General features: G+C 53.0%; 1 protein-coding gene across 1 annotated transcript; it reads right to left on the bottom strand.

Annotated features, from left to right (window-relative positions):
- Positions 1 to 265: 265 nt before the first annotated feature.
- Positions 266 to 23,713, bottom strand: LOC146272225 (rap1 GTPase-activating protein 1-like). The gene is given in 23 exon segments (XM_084706297.1): positions 266 to 2,026; positions 2,123 to 2,161; positions 2,272 to 2,398; positions 2,582 to 2,657; positions 2,740 to 2,878; positions 3,021 to 3,137; positions 4,348 to 4,457; positions 7,449 to 7,526; positions 11,012 to 11,143; positions 12,202 to 12,227; positions 12,230 to 12,341; positions 12,792 to 12,878; positions 13,687 to 13,758; positions 13,947 to 14,102; positions 17,925 to 18,054; positions 19,352 to 19,452; positions 20,102 to 20,185; positions 20,470 to 20,523; positions 20,764 to 20,842; positions 21,976 to 22,079; positions 22,501 to 22,686; positions 22,827 to 22,865; positions 23,666 to 23,713. Coding segments are annotated over 21 exon segments (2,019 nt in total). The 5' UTR covers positions 23,705 to 23,713; the 3' UTR covers positions 266 to 2,026; positions 2,123 to 2,161; positions 2,272 to 2,300.
- Between the last annotated feature and the right edge of the window lie 1,191 nt (positions 23,714 to 24,904).

Genomic DNA, 24,904 nt, shown 5'->3' with positions numbered 1-24,904 from the left:
GGAGGGGGGCCTGGGGGAGGGGGGAGGCAGGAGGGGGGCCCTGGGGGAGGGGGCCCTGGGGGAGGGGGGGATGCAGGAGCCCTGACACACATAGAGAAGGAGGAAAGGTAGGTGTTTATAGGGGGTGTTAGAGGGTATAGGAATACTGATAAGAAGTGAGGTGTTAGAGGGTATAGGAATACTGATAAGAAGTGAGGTGTTAGAGGATATAGGAATACTGATAAGAATCGTAGTTAAAATGTAAAAGTCAATAATCACATTTGAGTTTCATCTGCACTCACTTAAGTCTTTATTTTTCTTGGCTTCATTTACAAAAGGGTGTAAAGCATTATTTACAAACAACACATCTGAACGAGCGCTTAAGCAGGTTTTTAAACGAGAAGGGAAATACAATCATCCAAAACGAAGCACGTTGCAAGATGGTTGAATGCCTGGGTTCCTCTCTGGAGCCCAGGGACAAGCAGGACGCAGCAGCCAGCTGGGACCACTAGAGGGCGCAAGCACACAACGCCACTCTATCCAGAGACCAGTGAGAAAGTTTACAGAAAACGCTGAGGGATGAGTTTGGAATGACTGCAATGCATGTCAGCACAGATCATAACGACGCCAGTGTTGGAGATTCCCTCAAACGCTTCACTTTAATCATGTTGAAATCTTCTAAATCTGGTTTAATCTAGTTTTGGGATCAAGCAGTGCTGTATCTTAGTGTGTGTAATGTAGCGCTGGTGTACTAATGCCACAGCAGACAAATCTATTCACAATCCAGTCCTGTCTACTGCTTATAGTTTGGAAATAAAAATGCTGAGAACACATCGTTCATTGCAGTTTCTTTTCTTGATAGAAATTCAGAGAGAAACTCAAACTAGACTATTAGAGGGTGGTCCTGTGCACACAGACGCACACACATCACAGATCTATATTATCGCCTCAGATGAGCATTTACATTCAAACTAGTTGGTGTTGCCTGGTTACAGACCACACCCACCAGGAAGAGCTCTGTCATGCCCTCAGGAGCTTTGACACAATCATTGCCAAGGCAACTTCAAGACATGTCACAGTGAAAAAGATCTAATGCAGTAATGAGTCTGATTATAAATACAAAAAGAAAACACGGTCAACAACCATATTACAATATACAGCTGGGTTTCCCTAAAAGACCTATGTCCTTTTAGGCCACAATTTAAGAACTCACGTTAAAGCAAACCAGGAAATGGAGATATTTGGCTGCTGTGTGAGCCTTGGGACAAGTCACAGAAAATCTCCACATACAGCATCCAGTTCATAATGGGCTTTAAAATATTGACACCATGCACGACACAGCTGTATATGCACTCACATCAAGTTAAAAGCAACTCCAGGGCAGGGTTCAAATAGGGGTCGTCCTTAAGTAGGGGGGGGGGGGGGCGCATTTCTCCTTTGTCAACAAGGTTGGACCCTTTGTGGCCAGTGAGTGTGAATAACTATAAACATGGTCTTTTTTCTGTTCATATTCAATGCAGTGAAGAAAAGGACATGAGATGAATGTTTACTGTAACTGGGCCCCAGCTGGGATGGTATAGACCCTCCCCTGCTCCTCGGCCAGGCTGAGGATGCTTCTAGATGGGCTGGAGGGGGACTGACACCAGACACAGCCGCTGATGAAGAGCAGCTTCTAGTTCCAGTAGAAACATGGAAGTGGTGCTGAAACAGTCCTGAGAACAGGACTGAAGTGCAGGATGCAGGGTTGGTTAGGGTCAACCAGGCTGGTTTGATCTGCAGCCACTCACAAACACAGCTGCATGATGGGAAATGGGTTTACAACAGATACGTCTGTCTTTCTGCCAGTGTGTGTGTGTGTGTGTGTGTGTCCCCTGTGTGTGTGTATCCTGTCTGTGTGTGTCTGTGTCAAGTTAGTTGCTCCTTTGTTACTGGTGGAGAACAGGTGAGTTTGGTCTTGCAGGTCGGTCTCCTGCAGGTCAGTCTGGTCTCCTGCAGGTCAGTCTGGTCTCCTGCAGGTCAGTCTGGTCTCCTGCAGGGGGCGCCACTGCTGCTGAGGACAGAGAGATGGCTCATCAGACACACACAAGCAACACACATAGGGTTCTGTTTTGTCATCATAAGTATGGGAACTGTCATGGCTGACCTGCTAATGGAGATCCATGGAGGGAGGAGTCTAACAGCTCTGCAGGGGGGGTTGGGGGGAGAGAGGGACAAGGTTACCAAGACAACCTAACCTGGACGATGAAAGGTCATGGACCTATTTATACACATCACAGACTACCAGACAGTTACTTCAGTGAACTGCTAGACCAGCCGCCTGTCTATGGAGCTGTCCTCTGGTCTGTCCTTTGGTCGGTCCTGGTCCTGCTGTCCAAGGTTTGGGAATCCGAGCTACTTCCTGCTTCCTGCTGGGGATTCCCTGGAGCAGGGGAAGGAGGAAGGGAGAAGGGGAGGGGAGGAGGAAGAGAGAGGAGGAGAAGGGGAGGGGAGGAGGAAGAGAGAGGAGGAGGAGGTGTGAAAAAAGGGTTAGATAAATGTCAGTAACTGCAAGTTTTGTGTGTGTGTGTGTGTGTGTGTGTGTGTGGTAGAGCAGCAGGCTGACCAGGAGAGCTGGTGTTGTTGTCCTCCGTCCAGGAGACCAACATCTCCGTCTGGGGCGTCTCTGAGGACTGCCCCTCCTGTAACACACACAGCAGTGTGAGGGACTATATGACAGCAGTGTGAGGGACTATATGACAGCAGTGTGAGGGACTCTATTACATGGGCCAGCAGCCTGGTGTGGTATCCCTCCGCAGGGTCGTGCACCGCCTCTTGTTCCTCCACCACACTGGTGAAGCTGCTGGATGAGGAGCCAGATAGATCCTCCGGGATGGAGGGAGCCCTGCAGCACAGGGCCGAGCTGCACACACACACACACACACACACACACACACACACACACACACAAAGAACAACATGATGTCATGCAATGGGTAGAAGACAGTACAGCTTTCCAGGCAGTATGGTTCCCCCCCCACCTCCCCCCTTCACCCCTCCAGCACCTGTGTCTGCCCGGGGGCATATCTGGAGAGCTGTGGCTGGAGGAGTTGTCTGAGCGGGGCTCGTGGTGCAGCTGAGCACAGTCTGGGGTCTTCTGAGTGCTGGGGGACACCTCACGACTGGGGGGGGAGAAGGAGAATCAGGGAGGGAGGAGGGGGGAGAATCAGGGAGGGAGGAGGGGGAGAATCAGGGAGGGAGGAGGGGGGAGAATCAGGGAGGGAGGAGGGGGGGAATCAGGGAGGGAGGAGGGGGGGGAATCAGGGAGGGAGGAGGGGGAGAATCAGGGAGGGAGGAGGGGGAGAATCAGGGAGGGAGGAGGGGGGGAATCAGGGAGGGGGGGGGGGAGAGGGGGAATCAGGGAGAGGGGAGGGGGGAGAATCAGGGAGGGGGGAGGGGAGAGGGGGAATCAGGGAGGGGGGAGGGGGGAGAGGGGGAATCAGGGAGAGGGGAGGGGGGAGAATCAGGGAGGGGGGAGGGGGGAGAATCAGGGAGGGAGGAGGGGGGAGAATCAGGGAGGGAGGAGGGGGGAGAATCAGGGAGGGGGGGGGGGGAATCAGGGAGGGGGGAGGGGAGAGGGGGAATCAGGGAGGGGGGAGGGGGGGAGAGGGGGAATCAGGGAGAGGGGAGGGGGGAGAATCAGGGAGGGGGGAGGGGAGAGGGGGAATCAGGGAGGGGGGAGGGGGGGGAGAGGGGGAATCAGGGAGAGGGGAGGGGGGAGAATCAGGGAGGGGGAGGGGGGAGAATCAGAGAGGGAGGGGGGGAGAAGGGAGGGGGGAGAATCAGGGAGGGGGGAGGGGAGAGGGGGAATCAGGGAGGGGGGAGGGGGGGAATCAGGGAGGGGGGAGCAGATGAGATGATGTTCTCTGCTGGGTCATGCTGCTTGATTACTGTAGGACGTGATCTACTGTCCCCCACTGCAACCCTACTCCCTAAACCTTTACTCTCCACCCCTCCCCTTCTTTACTCCTCCTCTCCCATCCTCTGCTTTTCTCTTTTTCTCAATGCTTCATAGCTCTCCCCTTACTCCCCCCCCTCTCCCCCTCCCCTCTCCCCCTCCCCCTCCCCCCCTCTCCCCCTCCTCCTACTCCTCCTCCTCCTCCTCACCCCTCATCCCCCTCCTCCTCCTCTTCCCCCTCCCCCTCCTCCTCCTCCTCCCCTTCCTCCTCCTCCTCCTCCCCCTCCTCTTCCTCCTCCTCCCCCTCCTCCTCCTCCTCCTCCTCCCTTTCCTCCTCCTCCTCCTCCCCCTCCTCTTCCTCCTCCCCCTCCTCCTCCTCCTCCCCCTCCCCCTCCTCCCCCTCCCCCTCCCCTTCCTCTTCCCCCTCCCCTCACCTCCTCTCCTGGACCTCCTGGATGTTCTCGATGCCGATAGCGCTGCTCCTGCGGGAGCTGAAGGGAGCAGACTTCTTCCTGGTGGGACTCCTTCCTGGGATGATCAGAGACTGGAGGGGAGAGGAGGGAGGGTGAGGAAGAGGGGGGAGGAGAGAGTAAGGAAGGGAGGGAGGGAGAGGAGGGGGGAGGAGGGATGGAGAGGAAGAGAGAGGAGGGAGTGAGAGGAGGGAAGGAGGAGGAGAGAGAGGAGGAGAGAGGAGGGAGGGAGAGGAGGTAGGGAGGGAGAGGAGGGAGGGATGAGGAGGGAGGGATGAGGAGAGAGGAGGGAGGGAGAGGAGGGGGGAGAGGAGGGAAGGAGAGGAGGGGAGAGGAGTGAGGGAGGAGGAGGGGGGGAGTAGGAGAGAGGAGGGAGGGAGAGGAGGGGGGAGGAGGGAGGGAGAGGATGGGGGAGGAGGGGAGAGGAGGGAGGGAGGGGAGGGGAGAGGAGTGAGGGAGGAGGAGGGGGGGAGTAGGAGAGAGGAGGGAGGGAGAGGAGGGGGGAGGGAGGGAGAGGATGGGGGAGGAGGGGAGAGGAGGGAGGGAGAGGATGGGGGAGGAGGGGAGAGGAGGGAGGGAGGGGATGGGGGAGGAGGGGAGAGGAGGGAGGGAGGGGATGGGGGGAGGAAAGAGGGAGAGGATGAGAGCAGGAGGGGAGAGTTAGACACAAAATACAGAATCTAGAACCTTCTCCCTTGACTGACAAACCAAATGATAGTCTGTGTTCTACTGTGTGTCACAGACTTCATGTTCTATCACATCCATGAGTCAGCACTTGAAGTTGGCCTTCACATGTGTTATTGGGACATTCAATGTTGAACAGAGACACACACAGATCAGGTAAAACAGACAGGGGGAACATGGACAGAGACATGGTGGGACAGGGGGAACATGGACAGACACATGGTGGGACAGGGGGAACATGGACAGAGACATGGTGGGACAGGGGGAACATGGACAGAGACATGGTGGGACAGGGGGAACATGGACAGAGACATGGTGGGACAGGGGGAACATGGACAGAGACATGGTGGGACAGGGGGAACATGGACAGAGACATGGTGGGACAGGGGGAACATGGACAGAGACATGGTGGGACAGGGGGAACATGGACAGAGACATGGTGGGACAGGGGGAACATGGACAGAGACATGGTGGGACAGGGGGAACATGGACAGAGACATGGTGGGACAGGGGGAACATGGACAGAGACATGGTGGGACAGGGGGAACATGGACAGAGACATGGTGGGACAGGGGGAACATGGACAGAGACATGGTGGGACAGGGGGAACATGGACAGAGACATGGTGGGACAGGGGGAACATGGACAGAGACATGGTGGGACAGGGGGAACATGGACAGACACATGGTGGGACAGGGGGAACATGGACAGAGACATGGTGGGACAGGGGGAACATGGACAGAGACATGGTGGGACAGGGGGAACATGGACAGAGACATGGTGGGACAGGGGGAACATGGACAGACACATGGTGGGACAGGGGGAACATGGACAGAGACATGGTGGGACAGGGGGAACATGGACAGACACATGGTGGGACAGGGGGAACATGGACAGAGACATGGTGGGACAGGGGGAACATGGACAGAGACATGGTGGGACAGGGGGAACATGGACAGAGACATGGTGGGACAGGGGGAACATGGACAGAGACATGGTGGGACAGGGGGAACATGGACAGACACATGGTGGGACAGGGGGAACATGGACAGAGACATGGTGGGACAGGGGGAACATGGACAGACACATGGTGGGACAGGGGGAACATGGACAGAGACATGGTGGGACAGGGGGAACATGGACAGAGACATGGTGGGACAGGGGGAACATGGACAGAGACATGGTGGGACAGGGGGAACATGGACAGAGGCTGGTTGGTTCATGTCAGGATGAGAAATGAGTCTCAGGAAGACAGCGAGGAAGACGCACCCCTCCTCTCAGCTCAGAGTTCTTGTAGGTTTCAGTAAGTCAAATTTAAGAAATGTTTAGGACATTTTAAGACCATAAAGAAATAAAGAATAAAGAAATAAAGAAAATAAAGAAATTTAAGACCCACACGACGCACTACCAAAAAAATATTCAAATCAAAGACATTCTGAAAAAATCATTTAATTTCAATGAATTCAGTCATTGAAAAAGCATTAATTTAATTTACAGATGAAGCAATCACATTAGTAACCTAATTGAATATTTTTGGTGTAAAGTTTGCAGCGAGCCTCGTACCAGGAGCTGGGTACAGCTTGTAAACAACAACGCTGTGATCTAGCCTCGTGGGAAGTACACTTCCCATTTTCCACACGGAGCCCAACTCTGAGGAGATGCACATGTATTTCGAGGGCAGGTATTGCATCACGGGATTTGTTTAATCACCGCGTGCGGACCTACACCAAGATCCGCCAGAAAGAATGAAGGCAGCGTTCTGAGGGAAGCGTTCTGAGGGAAGCGTTCTGAGGGCAGCGTTCTGAGGGCAGCGTTCTGAGCGCAGCGTTCTGAGGGCAGCGTTCTAAGTGCAGCGTTCTGAGCGCAGCGTTCCGAGGGCAGCGTTCCGAGGGCAAAACTCCTTGGCCCTGTCTCTTGCTGTAATTGGGGTCAATAAGTGTTTCCTTTTCAATTCTTAGCATTTTTGGCTAACGTTTTAATAATAGAGACGTAATATGAGTTGAAAAGTGTATTTACATTTTGCCTCAGACCAATGCGTTCGACTTGAAAATCCGCGGGTTTTTGTCTGAATTCTCCCCGCGTATTCCAGTTGGGCCTGGCCATGACTCAATACTTATTTGCTACTTTGTAATAACTTTCTGTGGCCAGCGTTTCTGGAAATGAACGAGAGCAAAACCTTTTTTAGACCTTGGATGAAGTGGAGATGAGAATAGGGATGACAGTGGCGAGGGTATCCTCTGGTACACAGCTACAACAGGCATGCAGTGAGACAGACAGAGAGAGGGAGAGATACTGTATATATACACAGTGTATCTGTGTAAGAGGAAAAGGGAGAGGTAGAGAAAGGACAGGTATAGAGAGAGAGAGAGTTATACATGAACCTCTTCAATGGTGCCTATCCCTATGGCACTGCCGCGACGTCCATACCTACTGGGACTTTTACCTGGAGCTAGCAAGGACTGAACACCACAGGAGAACACAGGGAGGGGGGGGAGCACCACAGGAGAACACAGGGAGGGGGGAGCACCACAGGAGAACACAGGGAGGGGGGAGCACCACAGGAGAACACAGGGAGGGGAGAGAGCACCACAGGAGAACACAGGGAGGGGGGGGAGCACCACAGGAGAACACAGGGAGGGGAGAGCACCACAGGAGAACACAGGGAGGGGGGAGCACCACAGGAGAACACAGGGAGGGGGGAGAACCACAGGAGAACACAGGGAGGGGAGAGAGCACCACAGGAGAACACAGGGAGGGGGGGAGCACCACAGGAGAACACAGGGAGGGGAGAGCACCACAGGAGAACACAGGGAGGGGGGAAGCACCACAGGAGAACACAGGGAGGGGAGAGAGCACCACAGGAGAACACAGGGAGGGGAGAGAGCACCACAGGAGAACACAGGGAGGGGGGGGAGCACCACAGGAGAACACAGGGAGGGGAGAGCACCACAGGAGAACACAGGGGGGGGAGAGCACCACAGGAGAACACAGGGAGGGGGGAGAACCACAGGAGAACACAGGGAGGGGGGAGCACCACAGGAGAACACAGGGAGGGGAGAGAGCACCACAGGAGAACACAGGGAGGGGGGAAGCACCACAGGAGAACACAGGGAGGGGGGAGCACCACAGGAGAACACAGGGAGGGGGGGAGCACCACAGGAGAACACAGGGAGGGGGGAGAGCACCACAGGAGAACACAGGGAGGGGGGGAGCACCACAGGAGAACACAGGGAGGGGGAGAGCACCACAGGAGAACACAGGTAGGGGGGAGAGCACCACAGGAGAACACAGGGAGGGGGGAGCATTATTAAGACAGAGGTAGAGATGAGACAAGAAACATTCATTAGGAGAAAGGAAGTCAAGAGAACAAATGAAGCAGGCAGCACTGTCAACAGCAAGCTGAACACTGGGCTGAGAGGGGAGGAGAGATACTGAATACTGTCAGAGGGGAGGAGAGGAGGGTAGAGGAGAGGGGAGGGGAGGAGGGGAGAGGAGAGGAGAGGGGAGGAGAGGAGGGGAGAGGAGATAAGAGGGGAGATACTGAATACTGTCAGAGGGGAGGAGAGGAGGGTAGAGGAGAGGGGAGGGGAGGGGAGGGGAGAGGAGATGAGAGGGGAGATACTGAATACTGTCAGAGGGGAGGAGAGGAGGGTAGAGGAGAGGGGAGGGGAGGGGAGGGGAGAGGAGATGAGAGGGGAGATACTGAATACTGTCAGAGGGGAGGAGAGGAGGGTAGAGGAGAGGGGAGAGGAGGGGAGGAGAGGAGGGGAGAGGAGAGGGGAGATACTGAATACTGTCAGAGGGGAGGAGAGGAGGGTAGAGGAGAGGAGAGGGGAGGGGAGGGGAGGGGAGGGGAGGGGAGGGGAGGGGAGGGGAGGGGAGGGGAGGGGAGGGGAGGGGAGGGGAGGGGAGGGGAGGGGAGGGGGGAGGAGGGGAGGAGGGGAGGAGGGGAGAGGAGAGGAGAGATACTGAATACTGTCAGAGGGGAGGAGAGGAGGATAGAGGAGAGGGGAGATACTGAATACTGTCAGAGGGGAGGAGAGGAGGATAGAGGAGAGGGGAGATACTGAATACTGTCAGAGGGGAGGAGAGGAGGGTAGAGGAGAGGGGAGAGGAGGGGAGGAGAGGAGGGGAGAGGAGAGGGGAGATACTGAATACTGTCAGAGGGGAGGAGAGGAGGGTAGAGGAGAGGAGAGGGGAGGGGAGGGGAGGGGAGGGGAGGGGAGGGGAGGGGAGGGGAGGGGAGGGGAGGGGAGGGGAGGGGAGGGGAGGGGAGGGGAGGGGGGAGGAGGGGAGGAGGGGAGAGGAGAGGAGAGATACTGAATACTGTCAGAGGGGAGGAGAGGAGGATAGAGGAGAGGGGAGATACTGAATACTGTCAGAGGGGAGGAGAGGAGGATAGAGGAGAGGGGAGATACTGAATACTGTCAGAGGGGAGGAGAGGAGGGTAGAGGAGAGGGGAGATATTGAAGACAGTTAGAGAATAGGAGACTGGAAAGGTGAGAGCAGAGCAAAGGATCCTAGCACAATCCAAAGAGGTATCTAGCACAATCCAAAGAGGTAACCAGGCAGCCAGGCTAGCTAACCAAGGTCAAGGTTTCTTTTTTAGTAGCCAGGGGTCAATTTGGGAGACTCCTATGGAGCATTCCATAGTTAAAAACAAGACATCACAGTGGTACACATTCATAAGACTCTTAAGAATGTAATTACACACACACACACACACACACAAAGACACAGTCAGTTAAGAAGTCCGGCAATCAGTAAATCAGTCGTCCAGTCAGTGTCCTGGTTCTCTCCCCACACCCAGACATGCAGTGACACGAGCAGTCAACCAGTCCAGCATGACCAGCAGTGACACGAGCAGTCAGCCAGTCCAGCATGACCAGCAGTGACACGAGCAGTCAGCCAGTCCAGCATGACCAGCAGTGACACGAGCAGTCAGCCAGTCCAGCATGACCAGCAGTGACACGAGCAGTCAACCAGTCCAGCGTGACCAGCAGTGAAGATATTGCAGCCAGCATGCTCACATAGGAGGAACTCTGGGTAATCATCTACATCTCCTGTAGGGTTACACTCCAACCCTGCTCCTGGAGAGATACCCTCCTGTAGGGTTACCCTCCAACCCTGCTCCTGGAGAGATACCCTCCTGTAGGGTTACACTCCAACCCTGCTTCTGGAGAGATACCCTCCAGTAGGGTTACACTCTAACCCTGCTCCTGGAGAGATACCCTCCTGTAGGGTTACACTCCAACCCTGCTTCTGGAGAGATACCCTCCTGTACCATTTAAGGAACATCTAGTCATCTGGAAGTATAGCTTCTCGCCAGGTAAGTATTAAAACCTGTTCTTATTAGGGAATAAAAGAACATGTACCCTGGGAAAAAAAGCTAAACTCACATGCAGGACCTTCTGAAAGCCTTCCAACAGTAAGTATGAACACCAGCCACCCACTGCTGCTGTGGTTGCAATGATCAGGATTGTTAAACTCTGTTGTTCTTTTCAAAATAAAAGTCCCAGACAGAAAAGTGTGGTTATGGATGACAGGGATGAAGGGCTGGCACAGCATGACCTCGCTCATCACATGACACGATGAGATCACATGACACAGTGATTGTGACTCTAGGGAGTGGCGGGGGGGCTGGGAGGGGGCTGGGAGGGGGCTGGGAGGGGGCTGGGAGGGGGGCTTGGAGGGGGGCTTGGAAGGGGGCTGGGAAGGGGGCTGGGAGGGGGGCTGGGAGGGGGGCTGGGAGGGGGCTGGGGTACGACTGCTTAGCCTTCGTGGATGTGAGGACAAGACGTTGTTTTGGGGAGGGGGGAGAGAGAGGTAGAATTTGCTCCCTACGGCAGCAGGTAACACTTTTCATGCTCTGTGTGTGAACAGGGATTTGGGTTGGAGGGGGCTGGGGGCCGAGGGGGCTGGGGAGACCAGAAGGGGTACTTACTATCCCTGGGGTTTTGGGGCTGTCTGCGGGGCTGTGGGTGAAGGTGCTGCTGTAGCTGTTGGAGACACAGTGACTCTTCTTGCTACTGAGGCCCACGGCGTCCATAGACTGACTCCTGTTACGGATGACTCGCTGGGGGGAGAGGAGACCACACCATCAGTGGCTGAGGCCCTGACCCGGAACCCTCTAGAACCCGGAACCCTCTAGAACCCGGAACCCTCTAGAACATGGAACGCTCTAGAGCCTGAGACCTAACACAATCCACTCAGAGGCTAGGACAGAAGAGGAGATAGGTAGCGCTACCACATCTGAACACTAGGGGCAGTCAGGGCTAGACAGACAGAGAGAGAGAGATGGGGGGAGTGAGAGAGAGAGAGGATGAGAAAGAGCCCAAGCAGGAGAGATGCATGCAGGCCTCACCAAGTCTCTAATAAATGGTCATTACTGTTCCCCTGGAGGGGCCCCCTCAACCACCTCACTACACCCCCTGGAGGGCCCCCCTGGAGGGCCCCCCTGGAGGGCCCCCCTGGAGGGCCCCCCTGAAGTACTGCTACTTCATTACGGAGTATAAATACTTTGTTACTGTACACAACTTTTTACTTTCACTCCTTCAATTTTTTGCACAAATATCATGAACTTTCTACTTCTTAAATGTTCAAGCCAGGTTCGTTACTTTAGTTTTAATCTGTATTTGGTGGCATGATCTCTCCTCTCCGTTTACTGTTCGTTAAAAAAAACAGTTTGGAAAGAAGTTGAAAGGTTGAAAAAAAAAATTCTAGTTAAAAACATTTTTAATACAGTTTACTAAAATATTTGTGTTGTGTAAAAAAAGTTTTCCCAAGTTTAGTTAAAAAAAGTCTTCAAACGTTTTTGTATCATGTGAAAATAAAGTTAACCTTTTTTTTTTTTTCAATATTTGTGAAAAAAAGTTTGAAAAGAAAAGTTTTGATAAAAGTTCTGGAGTTAGAATGTTTTTTCAGATTTATTGTTCCATCACCAGCCCCCCCAAACCGTCCAGCATGTCTGAATACCCAGAATCCCTCCTTGCAGGAAGCAGAAAAGCAGGAAGCAGAAATAATCAATTCCTCTTTGGCTCCTCATGCTCTATCATGCATATGGGGGGTCAGAGGTCAGAGTCGTCGTCCTGTCCCCCCAAACCCAGATGCAGGGTTGGGGGTGGGGTCACCTACCTTGAAGGACTCGAAGAAGCCCCCCCTCCTGCACCCCCGTTCTCCAGTTTGTCCTCGTCTGCCCCCAGACCCAGCATGGCCTGGCTGCTCATGTGCAGCTCCTCATACAACGTCTCCAGCAAGGCTGACCGAGTACGCTCCTGCACACACACACACACCGCAGGCACACACACACACCGCAGGCACACACACACACCGCAGGCACACACACACACACACCGCAGGCACACACACACACACACACCGCAGGCACACACACACACCGCAGGCACACACACACACACACACACACCGCAGGCACACACACACACCGCAGGCACACACACACACACACACACACACCGCAGGCACACACACACACCGCAGGCACACACACACACCGCAGGCACACACACACACACAGTAAGCAAACACACACAGCACGCAAACACACACACATGGCAAGCACACACACATCCAGCAAGCACACACAGACATGAACAAATATGTGTAGCTCGTTAATTAATCTGAACAGCACACAGACTGACACCCACACAGAAGTAGTCCATGGAAACACACAGGCTGTGAGGTGACTGGGAGGTGAATCTTACCTCCAGCTTGGAGAACTTGTCAGCCTTGCAGCATGCATACTCTGCATTAATCAGCTTAGTGAAGAGAAACTCATGGAACTCTGGACCCTGCACAGAGTAGGAGGAGGACGAGGAGAGGAGGAAGAGGAGGAGGAAGAGAGGGGGAGGAGGAGGAGGAGGAGGAGGAGGAGGACGAGGAGGAGGACGAGGAGGAGGAGGAGGAGGAGGAGGAGGAGGAGGAGGAGGAGGACGAGGACGAGGAGGAGGACGAGGAAAGGAGGAAGAGGAGGAGGAGGAGGAGGAAGAGAGGAAGAGAGGGGGAGGAGGAGGAGGAGGAGGAGGAGGAGGAGGAGGAGGAGGAGAGGGGGAGGAGGAGGAGGAGGAGGAGGAGGAGGAGGAGGAGGAATAGAGGGGGAGGAGGAGAGGGGGAAGAGGAGGAGGAAGAGAGGGGGAGGAGGAGGAGGAGGAGGAGGAGAGGAGGAAGAGGAGGAGGAAGAGAGGGGGAGGAGGAGAGGGGGAGGAGGAGGAGGAAGAGGAGGAGGAGGACGAGGAGAGGAGGAAGAGGAGGAGGAAGAGAGGGGGAGGAGGAGAGGGGGAGGAGGAGGAGGAAGAGGAGGAGGAGGAGAGGGGGAGGAGGAGAGGGGGAGGAGGAGGAGGAGGAGGAGGAGGAGAGGAGGAAGAGGAGGAGGAAGAGAGGGGAAGAGGAGAGGGGTAGGAGGAGGAGGAGGAGGAGGAGGAGGAGGAGGAGGAGGAGGAGGAGGAGGAGGAGGAGGAGGAGAGGGGGAGGAAGAGAGGGGGAGGAGGAGGAGGAAGGTGAGAGGGGGAGGAATCAGTGAGAGATCTTAGTGGAGGGGTCCACACAGATCTGTAAGTGTCATCTGCTGTTGGCTGACTGGATGCTTGGTTGACCTCTGACCTTTCTAAAGATGGCAGGGTCGGGAAGAGCAGGGCCAAAGAAAGGCACATCATCTCTGGCTGTCACGGAAACCTGGAGAAGGAGGAGGAGGAGGAGGAAGAGGAGGAGGAGGAAAAGCAGGAGGAGGGAGAGGACAAGGAGGAGGATGTTAGCCCATTCATCGGTGAAGGGCATCCAGATTTTAATCTTAATCCCAGATTAGGATAACGTAGAGCGCTAGCCCCCCTGCAGAGTGCTAACCCCCTGCAGAGCATTCCCACCTTGTAGAGGACGTTCTCTGAGCCCGCGTTCTCCACCTGCACCACCATGTAGGCGTGCAGGAAGTTAGATGCTATCATGTCGGGCACGAAGGGTGTGTTCTCCTCCTGGAACACGATGGCCACGATGTCATTTCCTATGTGCCTCTTCCTCTGCAGCTGGGGATGATGCAACAGGAAGACACACACACACACAGACACACACACAGAGACACACACAGACAGAGACACACACACACAGAGACACACACACAGAGACACACACACAGAGACACACACACACAGAGAAACACACACACAGAGACACACGTAGCTGTGTCACCAAGCACCCCATAGATGACCATAAAAACATCTAATTAACCCTTAAATACATAACTAACTACATCCACCAGCAGGTTCAAAACACCATGGCTTAGATGGCCGGTAGAGAGGATTATTTACAGCCAGCTGATGATGGAACTGCATTACCATCTTCCTCCCCCATGATAGATAACAGTCCAGCATCTGCAGCTAGTTAGCATGTGGCACTGGCTCTCTGGCAGATATCAGCTAGTTAGCATGTGGCACTGGCTCTCTGGCAGATATCAGCTAGTTAGCATGTGGCACTGGCTCTCTGGCAGATATCAGCTAGTTAGCATGTGGCACTGGCTCTCTGGCAGATATCAGCTAGTTAGCATGTGGCACTGGCTCTCTGGCAGATATCAGCTAGTTAGCATGTGGCACTGGCTCTCTGGCAGATATCAGCTAGTTAGCATGTGGCACTGGCTCTCTGGCAGATATCAGCTAGTTAGCATGTGGCACTGGCTCTCTGGCAGATATCAGCTAGTTAGCATGTGGCACTGGCTCTCTGGCAGATATCAGCTAGTTAGCATGTGGCACTGGCTCTCTGGCAGATATCAGCTAGTTAGCATGTGGCACTGGCTCTCTGGCAGATATCAGCTAGTTAGCATGTGGCACTGGCTCTCTGGCAGATATCAGCTAGTTAGCATGTGGCACTGGCTCTCTGGCAGATATCAGCTAGTTAGCATGTGGCACTGGCTCTCTGGCAGATATCAGCTAGTTAGCAAGTGGCACTGGCTCTCTGGCAGATATCAGCTAGTTAGCATGTGGCACTGGCTCTCTGGCAGATATCAGCTTGTTAGCATGTGGCACTGGCTCTCTGGCAGATATCAGCTAGTTAGCATGTGGCACTGGCTCTCTGGCAGATATCAGCTAGTTAGCATGTGGCACTGGCTCTCTGGCAGATATCAGCTAGTTAGCATGTGGCACTGGCTCTCTGGCAGATATCAGCTAGTTAGCATGTGGCACTGGCTCTCTGGCAGATATCAGCTAGTTAGCATGTGGCACTGGCTCTCTGGCAGATATCAGCTAGTTAGCATGTGGCACTGGCTCTCTGGCAGATATCAGCTAGTTAGCATGTGGCACTGGCTCTCTGGCAGATATCAGCTAGTTAGCATGTGGCACTGGCTCTCTGGCAGATATCAGCTAGTTAGCATGTGGCACTGGCTCTCTGGCAGATATCAGCTAGTTAGCATGTGGCACTGGCTCTCTGGCAGATATCAGCTAGTTAGCATGTGGCACTGGCTCTCTGGCAGATATCAGCTAGTTAGCATGTGGCACTGGCTCTCTGGCAGATATCAGCTAGTTAGCATGTGGCACTGGCTCTCTGGCAGATATCAGCTAGTTAGCATGTGGCACTGGCTCTCTGGCAGATATCAGCTAGTTAGCATGTGGCACTGGCTCTCTGGCAGATATCAGCTAGTTAGCATGTGGCACTGGCTCTCTGGCAGATATCAGCTAGTTAGCATGTGGCACTGGCTCTCTGGCAGATATCAGCTAGTTAGCATGTGGCACTGGCTCTCTGGCAGATATCAGCTAGTTAGCATGTGGCACTGGCTCTCTGGCAGATATCAGCTAGTTAGCATGTGGCACTGGCTCTCTGGCAGATATCAGCTAGTTAGCATGTGGCACTGGCTCTCTGGCAGATATCAGCTAGTTAGCATGTGGCACTGGCTCTCTGGCAGATATCAGCTAGTTAGCATGTGGCACTGGCTCTCTGGCAGATATCAGCTAGTTAGCATGTGGCACTGGCTCTCTGGCAGATATCAGCTAGTTAGCATGTGGCACTGGCTCTCTGGCAGATATCAGCTAGTTAGCATGTGGCACTGGCTCTCTGGCAGATATCAGCTAGTTAGCATGTGGCACTGGCTCTCTGGCAGATATCAGCTAGTTAGCATGTGGCACTGGCTCTCTGGCAGATATCAGCTAGTTAGCATGTGGCACTGGCTCTCTGGCAGATATCAGCTAGTTAGCATGTGGCACTGGCTCTCTGGCAGATATCAGCTAGTTAGCATGTGGCACTGGCTCTCTGGCAGATATCAGCTAGTTAGCAAGTGGCACTGGCTCTCTGGCAGATATCAGCTAGTTAGCATGTGGCACTGGCTCTCTGGCAGATATCAGCTTGTTAGCATGTGGCACTGGCTCTCTGGCAGATATCAGCTAGTTAGCATGTGGCACTGGCTCTCTGGCAGATATCAGCTAGTTAGCATGTGGCACTGGCTCTCTGGCAGATATCAGCTAGTTAGCATGTGGCACTGGCTCTCTGGCAGATATCAGCTAGTTAGCATGTGGCACTGGCTCTCTGGCAGATATCAGCTAGTTAGCATGTGGCACTGGCTCTCTGGCAGATATCAGCTAGTTAGCATGTGGCACTGGCTCTCTGGCAGATATCAGCTAGTTAGCATGTGGCACTGGCTCTCTGGCAGATATCAGCTAGTTAGCATGTGGCACTGGCTCTCTGGCAGATATCAGCTTGTTAGCATGTGGCACTGGCTCTCTGGCAGATATCAGCTAGTTAGCATGTGGCACTGGCTCTCTGGCAGATATCAGCTAGTTAGCATGTGGCACTGGCTCTCTGGCAGATATCAGCTTGTAAGGGTTCATGCACTCTGGTTGCATGTACAGCCAGATATTCACAACAGTCAATTAGAAACCACCTGCTGATAACCACCCTGCTAATGACTGTGTGCAGTGCAAAGTGCTGCTGTAAATTACAGGCTTTGTAACAACAATACAATAGAGGCAATATTTATATTCAGGGCTGGAGAGATCATTTCTCCCTCTGCCTGTCTGTTCACGGTGTGTATATATGTGTGTGCGCCTATGTGTTTGGTGCATCTGTGTGTGTGTGTGTGTGTGTCTATGGTGCATGTGTGAGCTATCTGCCATCTGTAATCCAACCCTGATAGAAGTGAGGGCAGCGCTATAATCACAGGGTTGTAAATGTTCTGAATAATACTACTAGTAATGTCCTAGTCCATGCTGTCCATCAGAGCACAGTTCCTGGTGAGATGAGCAGGATGTACCACAAAACCAATCTGAAAAAAACAAAATCTCAAAACGGTGTAATATTGTTGTTGATTACAGGAGGGTGTTGTTGTTTACAGCATGGTGTTGTGGGGTGATGGGACTGTAGTTCAGGACCACATCGGTGGTGAATCTGTTTCCCTGCTCGGCTAACAAACTATGGCCGTGGTGTTGGAGTCCAGTCAGGGCCAGCTGGACCCGGACCAGGCACCATGTCTCAGAGCAGATGGAGAGAGAGAGAGAGAGCGAGAGAGAGAGAGAGAGAGAGAGAGAGAGAGAGAGAGAGAGAGAGAGAGAGAGAGAGAGAGAGAGAGAGAGAGAGAGAGAGAGACAGAGAGAGAGGAGAGGAGGGAAAGTGGCAAAGAGGGAGGAGAGGGAGGCAAGGAGGGAGGGATGACAGGGAGGGGGAAGGAGAAGGGGGAGCTCATACTTTTGAATACCTGCTAATGAGAGAAACATGTCTGGCTACAGTAGACTGATTCTCTCCTCCCACAGCCAGCCACTGGGACTCCATGCTCCATGTATGACCTTGAGCACTGGGACTCAGCATGTTCCATGTATGACCAGGAGGGCCAGGTCTAAGGGTTTAGGAGGGCCAGGTCTAAGGGTTAGTACCTGCTGGGAGTCCCCCTCCGTGTAGGGAAGTTTGGTGGACACATGCAGCATGATCTCCATGCTGTGGAAGCTTGTGTAGACAGACTCTGTTCCTGTCTGGCCGTGGGCGACGTCTAGACCCCCGCGAAACCTGAGGAACGCAACACACACACACACATTACATACTGTTACATCACATCCAGACTAGTACCATGCTGAGAAGAGTACAGCACAACAGAAGACATCATTCAGAGGAGGGCAAGGCAGGACAACCAGACTGAAGACTGAAGACCCATTTAAATGTTACAAATAAAGTAAACCTGTTATTGTATATTGTTACTGTAATAGTTCCGTTGCTGTATATTTTAATTGTTATAGTTTACTAGTTGGAGACAATGGGGGGCTGGTTGTTTTCATCCTTATTCGTATAAATATAACCTATTTTAGAGTTGTTTCCCCTGGAACAGATTTCATGTTCCAACCAAGGGGGGCTGTCGCTGTCTTGGTGTGTGGGGCTGCATCACATACCCTCTTAGCTTTGTTAAATTGCTGCACTAGTCCACACTTGACCGGTGGGGATCTCATTCTATTACGACTGAATCTGTTAGCTGCTCCTGGCATTCTCTAATCCCTGTTCTCCTCTCTGTCCCCCCCACACATCCCTTGTGGTGTGGGGGGTCTGAGCTGTCAGGACCTGCCTGGTCGTCGGTCTACCAACGCTGGACCAGGTCGTCAACCGGAAACCAGCCTCCATGACGGCCAACAGCGAGTTTCCAGGTCCCATCCAATGTCTATAAAGCCGAACAATGGATTTTTGGTGTTTCAAAACCCATTGACACTGTATGACTATGTTTAGCTTGTGTTCTGCTCCTCTCTCTTGCCAACCGTCTCTGGAGGAGGGGATCCCTCTCTGAATTGCTCCTCCCAAGGTTTCTTCCATTTTTTCTCCCGTTGGGAGTTTTTCTGGGAGTTTTTCCTTGTCTTCCTTGAGGGTTTAGGTTGGTTGAGGGGCAGTTCTATGGGCGTATGTGAAGCCCTCTGTGACATGCTTGCGTGTAAAAAGGGCTATACAAATACATTTGATTTGATTTTGATTTGAAGACAGGGTGAGCCTTCACAGTCCCCTTAGTAAGCCCCAGCCCCTACACCCCCCTTCCTCCAGCTCCTACACCCCCCCTCCTCCACCACACAGCCCCTACACCCCCCTCCTCCACCACCCAGCCCCTACACCCCCCCTCCTTCAGTCCCTTCACCCCCCCTCCTCCACCACACAGCCTCTACACCCCCCCTCCTCCACCACACAGCCCCTACACCCCCCCTCCTCCAGCCCCTACATCCCCCCCCCTCCTCCAGCCCCTACACCCCCCCTCCTCCAGCCCCTACACCTCCCCTCCTCCAGCCCCTACACCCCCCCTCCTCCACCACACAGCCCAACAGGGCCAACTCACCCTTTAAAGTCATGGAGCTCAATCTTCTGGCCCAGGAACTCCAGGAACTCCACAAAAGCAGGACTCTCGGTGCTGTTCCCAAACAGCTCCTCCTCTGATGTCTGCAGGAGAGGAAGTTGGAGAGAGAGGAGAAATAGAGATTGGTAGAGAGAGAGATGGGGAGAGACATGTTGACAGAGACATTGGGAGCCAGAGAGAGAGATGGGAGAGAGAGATAAAGAGAGAGAGAGAAATATGGAGAGAAAAGGAAGGAAAGACAGTCACAAAGACAGAGAGCGATAGACAGAGGAAAGCAGACAGTCTAAACCCAGGAGACAGAACTCAGACAGAGCTATCCTAGTGACAGCAGCTCTGACTGCCAGATTTGAGTTGACTCCTCTATCAACACCTGCTTCTTCACCCAGTCCCTCTCTGATAGATACCTGTCGCTCTGCTTACCTGTCCAAACTTCTGATAGATACCTGTCGCTCTGCTTACCTGTCCAAACTTCTGATAGATACCTGTCGCTTTGCTTACCTGTCCAAACTTCTGATAGATACCTGTTGCTCTGCTTACCTGTCCAAACTTCTGATAGATACTTGTCGCTCTGCTTACCTGTCCAAACTTCTGATAGATACCTGTCGCTCTGCTTACCTGTCCAAACTTCTGATAGATACCTGTCGCTCTGCTTACCTGTCCAAACTTCTGATAGATACCTGTCACTCTGCTTACCTGTCCAAACTTCTGATAGATACCTGTCGCTCTGCTTACCTGTCCAAACTTCTGATAAATGACTCCGAACTTGAAGTTGTTGCTGATGACGTGTTCATCAAATGTCACAATGAGCCTGGATGCCTGGAAACAGTACAACAGGACACCATGACAACAGGTCACCATGACAACAGGACACCATGACAACAGGACACAATGACAACAGGACACCATGATAACAGGACGCCATGACAACAGGACCAGAGGTGGTTCACAAAGCCGTGAGTTCAGAGACAGGAAGTGGAGAGACAGGAAGTGGAGAGACAGTAATGGAGAGCAAATGAGAGGAGGCAGTGTGACCAGTTCATCATAAGATCAGAACGTAGCCCACTGCCTGAAAATGTTCCACACTACAAACCAGCGCTCACCTTCGGATAGAGGACTGGGTAGAACCTGTCCACGTTCACCTCTTCACACACGAGCTGCATGAGGGAACAGGAAACACAGCACAGTCACTTCCTGTCTGAGGGAATCTACTGGTGTTGCTGGACAGTAACTGGCCTCTGACTTCAGTGACCAGAACTCTGGGACAGTGGAATATTTGCAGATATTTAAATGAAGGTTTGGTTTGGTTTGGTTTGGTTTGGTTTGGTTTTATCGAGGTCTGAACCTCAGGTAGGTGTCTAGCGTTACCATGGTACTGGCTGGGAGAGCGCTCCTACCTTGGCCATCTGGACCACGTTGGGGAACTCAGTCAGACAGGAAATGGGGATGACGTCATGGAAGGTTTTTAACTTGGTTCTGAAACAAACAAGATCAGAAAAACAGACAGTCAGCAAGCTGATCCTAAAACACACAGAGAGCTGGACAAGTCATTCAATAACACTCACAACCTCAGCTGCTCTTTGATGGCAGAGTTTTCTGTTGACGATCTCATTAGGCAAATAGAGGAGGAGCCTCCATCCAGACCCAATGCTCATTTGCATACCCCCCCTCCTTCTCAGCCAACCACAGACAGCGGAGCCTGGGTGACACACATACTTTCTCCATAGAAACACACTCACAGACACACACACACTCACAGACACACACACACACACTCACAGACACACACACACACTCACAGACACACACACACTCACAGACACAGTGTGGGTGTCTTCCGAGGGTCAGGTGACAGAGACCTGCAGCTGTTTCAGTCTGGCCTGCTCGTATCCACTGGGACCGGGGAGAAGCTAGCTGACTGAATGTGTGAATGTGTGTGTGAGTCTTTGAGGTTGGTTGTGTGTGTCTGCGTGTGTGTGTGTTTACCAGCGGAGTGGAAATCGGTGCTAATCAGCAGACCACACTGTAGGTGAGTGGGCATAGCTGTTACCTAGCAACTTGTAAGAGGTCTCTTCATGCTCAGAGAGAGGGCAGCCGTTAGGGTCTTCACACAGCGGCCCAACTCATTCACAGCTTTTATGGGGCGTTGAGAGTTAGCCCTCCAGCCCCTTCCCTCCCCTGTCATTAAACTAAAATGGACAAGTAGAAAATGTGTTTCACAGTTAGTGAGCAGAGAGTGGAGAGAGGGAGGAGAGATGGGAGGGAGGAGAGGAGAGAGGGAGGAGAGGAGAGGAGGGAGGAGAGGAGAGAGGGAGGAGAAGAGGGAGGGAGGAGAGGACAGAGGGAGGAGAGGAGAGAGGGAGGAGAAGAGGGAGGGAGGAGAGGAGAGAGGGAGGAGAGGAGAGGAGGGAGGAGAGGAGAGAGGGAGGAGAAGAGGGAGGGAGGGAGGAGAGGAGAGAGGGAGGAGAGGAGGGAGGGAGGAGAGGAGAGAGGGAGGAGAGGAGGGAGGGAGGAGAGGAGAGAGGGAGGAGAAGAGGGAGGGAGGAGAGGAGAGAGGGAGGAGAGGAGGGAGGGAGGAGAGGAGGACGATAGATAAATAACAGCAGTACCTCAACACCAGTCTAAGATGCTCCTGGTCTCCTATGACATCATACTTCAGAGAGAAGACCAGATGCCCAAGGGCCGTGTCCATGGAATAGTAGTTAAAGTGTTCCTGGTGAGAGAGTGACGGGGAGAGGAGGGGAGAGAGAGTGACGGGGGAGAGATTGGACAGAGAGAGGGGGGGAGAGGAGGGGAGAGAGAGGGGGGAGAGGAGGGGAGAGATAGAAAGTGAGAGATGTGTTATGTTGAGCTCGAGGAACATTTCTTATTATCTCATGATACCATAGACTTAGACCCTGACAGAATTCTCATGTCCACTACACTCACACAGGACTCCACAGGACCTCATCTGAAGAGAGAGAAAAATGTCCCTAACTACGCACTCAGGAGTCAATTAAGAAAAGCCACTCACTTACATTTGAGAAAGAAGATAGAGAGAGAGAACGAAACAGATGGAGAGAGAAAGAGAGACATGAAAAGAGGGAGATGGAGAGACAGAGAGAGAAAAACGGACAGAGAGAGAGAGGCCTCACCTTGCCCATGAAGTGTTTGCGGTAGATCTTGGCTGTGCTGTTGGTCTCTAGTTTGACCTGGGAGGCGGGGCCTGGAGGCTGCTCGGGTGCGGGGCCGGAGCTGGGCTCGTGATTGGTCCCCTCGATCCAGTAGCCTCCGAACTGGGGGAGCAGGATGAGGGGGAAGGGACTCCTACGACCCAGCACCTGGACGTCACCATAGCAACAACAACACACCCCAGTCACCACAACAACTCATCAGAGAGAGAGAGGGATAAAGGGATAGACGTACAGAGGAAGAGAGGGAGAAAGAGAGGATAGGTGTAGATGAGGGCAGCGCTACGCACCTCGTGGACGCTGGGGTAAGGGATGTAGTCCTCCTCCGTCTGAAACAAACACACCTGTCACACACCTGGTAACCTCTGCTGTCACACACCTGGTAACCTCTCCCGTCACACACCTGGTAACCTCTGCTGTCACACACCTGGTAACCTCTCCTGTCACACACCTGGTAACCTCTGCTGTCACACACCTGGTAACCTCTCCTGTCACACACCTGGTAACCTCTGCTGTCACACACCTGGTAACCTCTCCTGTCACACACCTGGTAACCTCTCCTGTCACACACCTGGTACCTCTCCTGTCACACACCTTGTAACCTCTCCTGTCACACACCTGATAACCTCTGCTGTCACACACCTGGTAACCTCTGCTGTCACACACCTGGTAACCTCTCCTGTCACACACCTGGTAACCTCTGCTGTCACACACCTGGTAACCTCTCCTGTCACACACCTGGTAACCTCTGCTGTCACACACCTGGTAACCTCTCCTGTCACACACCTGGTAACCTCTGCTGTCACACACCTGGTAACCTCTCCTGTCACACACCTGGTAACCTCTCCTGTCACACACCTGGTAACCTCTCCTGTCACACACCTGGTAACCTCTCCTGTCACACACCTGGTAACCTCTCCTGTCACACACCTGGTAACCTTTCCTGTCACACACCTGGTAACCTCTGCTGTCACACACCTGGTAACCTCTCCTGTCACACACCTGGTAACCTCTCCTGTCACACACCTGGTAACCTCTCCTGTCACACACCTGGTAACCTCTCCTGTCACACACCTGGTAACCTCTCCTGTCACACCCCAACAACCAACCAGCAGGGAGAGAGACTTACTTTGAGGGGGGGAGGAGGGGCGCATCGCTGCTCATCCATCCTGCTGCCCTGTATAGAGACAGAGAAACAGAGAGAGGAGAGAGAGGAAAGAGAGGGAGAGAGAGACAGAGAAACAGAGAGGAGAGAGAGGAAAGAGAGGGAGAGAGAGACAGAGGGAGAGAGAGAGGAGAGAGAGGAAAGAGAGGGAGAGAGAGACAGAGGGAGAGAGAGAAAGAGGGAGAGAGAAAGAGGAGAGAGAAAGGGGGAGAGAGAGAGGGGGAGAAAGAGAGAGATGAGAACAGAGAGAGGTGCTGCAGACCACGGTGATGGTGAGGCATCACAGCAGGATACAGTCTGACCATCTCCAGTATCATCTTCAAGAATAACATACTGATTGAAGCAGCAGATGCGGTTCCCTGCAGCAACATACAGCAGCAGCTTGTAGCCTAATGGGAGGGGGAAGTCTTCTTTCAAAAAGTGGACATTTTTGCAGCTATTCACCTAATTTTGTATCCAATTATGAGGTAAAAAAATATATAAAAATAAGCTATCCTCCATAGCATGGCCAGTCCAAGACAGTTCCTCACTGTGGTGAAGAAGCCATGTGACATACAAGCTCATCACTGGGATTTACTGCACTCAGATCTGAAGAGGAACTTGTACAGCCAGTATGTAACAGTACAGGACATTCCTAAATATAACTCAGTGTTCACTATGCATACATATTGCACAATAGGGGTGGGGGAAAATCAATTCACATTTGAATCGCGATTCAGTCTTCTAGCGATGCAGAAATGTAAAAAAATGTTTAATGTATTTTTCTTTTTAAATTAAAAATCTCGATCGGGAATTGATTTTCAACCCCAAGAATCGATTCGAATCGAATCGTGAGGTACCAAAAGATTCCCAGCCCTACTGCACAATGTAATAAAAGTCAAGAGTTATGAGGTGCACATAGGTGCCAGACAGAGCCAACTGAAGGAAGCTGGTGAGCTGGAGAGAATCCTGATCTAGAGGGAGAGAAGGAGAGGAGAGAGTAGGAGAAGACAGGGGAGGAGGAGATAGGAGGAGGAGATAGGAGGAGAGAGGAGAGGGGAGGAGGAGGAGAGAGGAGGGGAGAGAGTAGGAGAGGAGAGGGGAGGAGGAGGAGAGAGGAGGGGAGGAGAGGGGAGGAGGAGAGGGGAGGAGGAGATAGGAGGAGAGAGGAGAGGGGAGGAGGAGGAGAGAGGAGGGGAGAGTAGAGGGGAGGAGGAGGAGAGA

The sequence above is a fragment of the Hypomesus nipponensis genome, chromosome 9, assembly GCF_054491055.1.
Source record: "Hypomesus nipponensis isolate SF chromosome 9, ASM5449105v1, whole genome shotgun sequence".
Classification (NCBI taxonomy): Eukaryota; Metazoa; Chordata; class Actinopteri; order Osmeriformes; family Osmeridae; genus Hypomesus; species Hypomesus nipponensis.
Note: the sequence above shows the minus strand (reverse complement) of the source record. Positions and strands in the feature narration are given on the sequence as shown.